The 6,000-nt window shown below is 40.0% G+C and overlaps 1 protein-coding gene across 1 annotated transcript in view; it reads left to right on the top strand.

Moving 5' to 3' along the window:
- The first annotated feature begins 390 nt into the window (after window positions 1–390).
- Window positions 391–6,000, top strand: part of txlng (taxilin gamma) — a 16,792-nt gene continuing 11,182 nt past the window's right edge. Inside the window, exons 1-4 of the mRNA XM_035152098.2 lie at window positions 391–499; window positions 1,956–2,064; window positions 3,989–4,136; window positions 5,045–5,136. Of these exons, the coding sequence (XP_035007989.2) occupies window positions 1,972–2,064; window positions 3,989–4,136; window positions 5,045–5,136 (333 nt within the window). The 5' untranslated portion in view covers window positions 391–499; window positions 1,956–1,971. The remainder of the gene's footprint in view (window positions 500–1,955; window positions 2,065–3,988; window positions 4,137–5,044; window positions 5,137–6,000) is intronic.

Below are 6,000 nucleotides of genomic sequence, written 5' to 3'. Positions count from 1 at the left end.
CAATGCAAATGTAGTGACAAGTTTAACTTGTAAAGTAACCAGGAGCTATATTTTAGCTGTCTGATAATCAAAGTAAAGTAAAGTATAAGAAGCACAAGAGGATACCACTCATGTAAAATATAAGTACCTTATATTTGAACTTTGATTTACAGTAGTATTCTGCTAAATGCACTTATTTATGTTACAAACAGTGGGAAATCATATCTCTTTTGTAGTCTTCGCAGCAGGAAACGGATACATAATAATTTCAATGACAGTGTTCCAGAAGATGACAGCAAACGTTTCTGTGCTAGCCTTTTACAAACAATAGAATACAAATGTTAACTTCTGGACACCCTTCACATGCACACATATATATTTAATTTTGAAAAGGTTCCACCGGACGTTAGACACTATATGTGTCACTTTGATGCCAGCTTGTTAACTGTGTCCTGGTTCTATCCACAGTGAAAACACAGGGAAACGCTCTGCCTGCTTCATCAGCACATTTCATTCACTGGTATTGTATCGTGCTGATTTGACCTCCTCACTAACTGACTGTTTAGCCTTTTGTTTACTCTCGCACATTTCTCATTTGCCAAAGTTTACTTCTAGTGTTGGCCAATGGGGCTAGCCATCAGCTAGCTTAGCAGTTAGCACAGGATTAGCCCTGCTAACAATAGCAAACCACTTCTACGGCTAATAACTGTGGGTTTAGCAGCCGCGCGCTTTGCTATCCACGATGTGTCTGAATAGATCCACCGACACTGTAAATGGTTACGTTCGTTTGTTTAACGGGACAAATAGTGAAGTGCGTGCTGTGCGTTTAGCTCTAGAGCTAACACGACCTGAGTCGAAGGAACGTCATACCAGACTCCATTTACATCTTCGAACGGTTACGGTTACCTTGTTCATCTGCAAAGCCACTTTGCTGTTATCACTTGAGTAAATACACTTTTAACTGTATGAGAAGACACTCTTGAATTCGGCTCAAGTATCATACTTGAGTTTAAGTGAATTTCCCCACTTTGTGAAGTTGTATAAACGCAGCCAGCGGTTGTAGTACCAGGGCTTAGAAACGCTCGACGTTAAGTAACATGGCACGTTGTGTGTTTGTGCCCAGTGGGACACATGTCATGAGAAAGCTGCTTCCCTTTCCCTGAAGGAGACCGAATGAGTGAAACGAGTGAACAACACGTAGTAATGCAGCGAACTCCTATCCTGCGTGTTCCTCTGTATCCTGTGGGGCAGTACGCTATGCAGGGGACTAACGAGGTTTGCTCAAGTGTAACACGACTAATCGTATCTGTTCAGAATCCATTACAATAACATGCTAGTACTCTTGACTGAAACTTTGGCCCAACAGTCATGCTATCGTTTAGTAGGCGGTTTTCATTCAGCATCGATATAAACAGTGTTCCTTTTAGGTTAGCGTCACTTTGATCAGCCTACAAGATTAGTTCGATTGTCACTAACTGTTGTTAGTTACCTGTCATGTGTGGCATTCTACTGACTGAACGGCGTGTAGCTTAGCGGTCTTCAACCTGTTGTCATTGTACATGAATGCTGGTGTGAGGCTAAAGCTAGCCTGTTATTGTAGAGAGGGAAGTACAGTGTTTGTAGGCCCCAGACAAATGACAGGGTGAGGTAGTGGGGATCGTCTTTATTTTGACTTGTTACCGCGCATTGTGTTACTATATTCAGAGAGTCCCTCACATAGTTGAAGTGTGTGTGAATGGACCCATGAGCAGACTTGCTCTGTGCTGCGCTGACATGTTTCACTCTGGCGGCATGTTCAGGTGCTCCTGCCGCTCTCCACACACACGTGGTGGACTCTTGCTGTCTGCTGTTGACTTGGTCTTCTTCTTATCTAGACAGTATTCAGCAAACACTGCTCATTACTGGATGCAAGTGGATGGTCAGGATGTAATCTCATGGCGATTTTCTACCACTTCTGTTTTTCTGTGAATGTGTAGGTTGTGATCAGGACAAATGGAGACAACAGCAGTGTGTGACATTGATGTGGCGACCAGGAGAATAGTGGGAGGCAGTGATTCTCCTACGGACCTGGACAGCTCTTGTCAGGTAAACACTCAACATGTATTGTTATGTTTTGTTATTTGTCCTGCTACTACTGTGTTACTGTCAGTCTTCCTGTTTTTTAATGTCTTGCAAATAGCAAGAGTAGCAGGATTACAAAAATGTTTTTGTGCCAAAAACAAAGTGACACCTTTTCACAAAATCCTTTTGGCTAAACCACAACATCAGGACCAGCACGACAAACATAATTGTCCATGTCTGCCTCACTGAAGCCGTTTTCAGACAGGACCTCTGGAGGAACGTAGTGGGAGATTCTCTGCTCAGCTGCGTTCACAACAGCATCGGCTTCTCCTGAGTGTCTGTGGACTTTACAGTATACTGGGGGACCAGGCGGATAAATAATTTTATATCAGCAGTCAGTATTATGCCATTAAGGAGTGCAACTTCTTTCTGTTGGACACAGTGAATGTATGAGCTCTTATGACAGGTGTTTGCTGAGTTCTGCCTGCCTGCTGACAACTAGATGCCTGTTGCATTAACACCTACAGCAGACCTAAAGCTGGCAAAATTAGGTTTGAAATCAGGAACTGTCCGATCAAAGAATACAAGACTTGAGACTAGGGGTGAGCGATACATCGAATATACTCAATATATCGCGGCTTGTTCCATGTGAGATGTACAAAATGACTTTATCGCGACCATCGAGTACAAATTGTCACGTGAATGTTTTAAGCCTTCAGCATTAAATTCTCTTTGGAGTTTTGCTTCTCTCGCTCTCTTCTCATGCCCCTCTCAGAGCAGACAGCTCACTCCCCCGCCCATCCAGAAAACTCTATTGCCTGGATGTATATTTTTGTATCAGGAGAGGAGGAAAGAGAGCGTGGAGAGAGCGAAAGAAAGTGAAGAGCCCCAGCGAGTTGATGAGAGTTCAGAGACGTTATTGACAGTTTGTTCATATTCTTTGTGAACCGAACGAATCAGTTTACAAATGATGAACGTGACTGACGTGTATGTGCTTGGAGTGAGTTGGAGTTAACACACACACACACACACACACACACACACACACACACACACACACACACACACACACACACACACACACAGGTCCCAGGACTCCGCCCCCACTCTCTCACAGCCACACAGTGAGATGAGAGGAGTGTTAACGTGATGCAGGTAAAATAGAAATTTTCCTCCTCCACCTAAAGTTGTTTGAAGTTTTCTGATGTACTTCACAAAAAAACTAAATGAACACTCAGAACTGTTTTTGTTGTGTTAACAATGGAATATTAATTCATCCATATTTGCTTACTATATTTTGCAATTTTACCCTCAGGTGTGCATAAACTACAGGCTAATAACTTTTTAAGAAATGTGAAATAATTATCGGTATCGGCCATGTGAAGCTTGTAATTATCGGTTGATAAATAAACAAACAGTCCCTGGCTACGGACATATAGATCACAGACAGCTCCACAGCCGGGAGAAGGCCCGGGATCCGGGGCAGACACCCAGGGAGTCATGCCCAGCTCCACTAAGTCCACCGTGTGTGTGTGTGTGTGTGTGTGTGTGTGTGTGTGTGTGTGTGTGTGTGTGTGTGTGTGTGTGTGTGTGTGTGTGTGTGTGTGTGTGTGTGTGTGTGTGTGTGTGTGTGTGTGTGAGATCTCTGTTGTCGTTTTTTTAATCTTCTTCCGAAAATGAATCATTGACAAAAAACTTGTCAATGATCTGACAATCTTTTATTTATCATCAGCCCTAATACAAATGTCATGTGTGGATAAAGATATCAGGAACATAAACATCTTAGTGCTCTGTTTTAGTAGCATGATGGCGTCACCTCACAGACAGATGGAGCCAGTCGGCCATGCTTGAAAATCCACCTGTTTGAAGCCTCAGACCTGTTGGGAAAACTGAGGGTGGGTAAGAACTCATACCTGCTGTGTGTGTGTGTGTGTGTGTGTGTTAACAGGAAGAGGTTGCAGGGTTTGATTTGGCCTTGTGCTGTGCTGAGGAGGAGAGAGGGGAAACTCCAGGCAGAGAGGATAGTCCCAGTGATCTGGGGGAGGCAGAGCTTGATCCTGGAGGAGACCCCAAGAGTGGAGAAGACAAGGCCTTTGGTACAAACACTCTCCTCATTACATATTGTATGTGTGATGTCACATTTTTTCTTATGTCTTTGTTAACACCAGAGTTATATCCCTGTTAAATTTATTGTAAATGTATTATGTACGCGTCATTACCCAAACAGACGAAGCCCACAGTGTAACGTACACTGTATGTGAAAAGAGTTGCCCAGGAGAGATGGGTCCAGTTATACTGGATATAACTGTCTCTAGGGCTTTCTGATTCTTTCTGAAAAACACATTCTATGTACTTACTGTGTACATCAGCTTTAGTTTTCCTAGAAAATAATTAAAACGTCATTAAAAAATATTTTGTGTACATTCAAGGAAAAAAATATTTTCTTTATTCAGACAACTCGCATCTTAATCAATACAACATTGCTAATACAGTAGTTGTCTGATATCCTCAGTCTTTTTTCTATCTGAGTAATAAATAGGTGACCAGAATCTGCCTTTTGTTCAGGATAATGCTCTGGATCTTTTTATGAAGGTTGTCCAAATTACTTATCTGTCCCAGTCCTTTTTTTTAATGCTGTTTCCACTGACATCACATTGCTTTTAACAGAGCTTGTATTGACAGGAAATTCTAAAAGTTAACTCATCAATTTAAACAATGATTATAATAATTTTGCTCCATATTGGCTTTGCAAGGTTTTTTTCGAAGGGGGAGCATTTCAATATAATTATTCAAAAAAAAAACTAGCAGTCATTCTTACACCATTGTGTGAGCTTTGACATCATACTGTTTTTGGTTTCGCAATAACATCCAAGTCAGACAGGCATGTTGGTTTACCTGTCGCCACTTTAGTCTCAGGTTGTAGGTTCTTAGGTGGTTGTCTTCTCATTGGAAATCTACTTGAAAGAATTCTCCTGAATGTTTTCTGTTATGGTTTATATTCCAGGGAAGGAGGTCGCTCTGTTGATGCAGGCTCTGAATTCTCTGGCCACTCCTGAAGAGAAACTGGCTGCTTTGTGCAAGAAATATGCCGACCTGGTGAGCATCTGATTTTAAAACAAATTACTTTCTGTTCAGTTCTGTATCTGAAGTAGTCAGTAGTATGGAGGGTTTTAAGGGCCAAAACTAAATATATATACCTAAATAATTATATAAATAAATAAGTGTATAATTAAATGACTAAATCTATTTATTTGCTTATTTATTTATTTATAAATTTATTTATGAATTTTTTATACTTTTATTTATATATTTATACTTTTATTTATTTATACTTTTATTTATTAATTTATACTTTTATTTATTTATTTATACTTTATCCATAGCCTAACTTGCCGGACAGAACAAAATATAACTGTCAACTTCAGTCATTAAAAGTTTGGGGGCGGGTTAAAGGCTCTGATTGGCACAGAATATCTTCTTCTGAGTGTCTGCAATTGAGGTTGACAATTTTATTTTGTTCCTTCCAGCAAGTTACGCTATGGATAAATAAAAGTATGAATAAATAAAAGTATAAATATATAAATAAAACTATAAAAACATTAATCAATACATTTATAAATGTATAAAAAATACACATTTAGTCATACATTTAATTAAATAATTATGTATTTATATAACTATTTATGTATTTAGTTTTGGCCCTTAAAACCCTCCTTGCAGTACATACTTGCACACCTGAAAACACATCACATGACTTCTCACGTGCAAATGTCATGTGCGTTCCAGTGTAAACACGAAGCTGATCATGTTCTCTGCATTTGGTTGCTTAATTGCTCAAAATACTACAAACGAAGAACAGCCATTCTGAAAAGTGCTGGGATTTTCTTTTCTTGGACCAATGACAAAGTGTTATTGATATTAGTATTTCCAACGCTTAACATCTGCCACTGGTAGTCAAGG

This window comes from Hippoglossus stenolepis, chromosome 1, assembly GCF_022539355.2.
Source record: "Hippoglossus stenolepis isolate QCI-W04-F060 chromosome 1, HSTE1.2, whole genome shotgun sequence".
NCBI classification, from domain to species: Eukaryota; Metazoa; Chordata; class Actinopteri; order Pleuronectiformes; family Pleuronectidae; genus Hippoglossus; species Hippoglossus stenolepis.
This window is presented reverse-complemented; position numbering and strand designations above follow the sequence as displayed.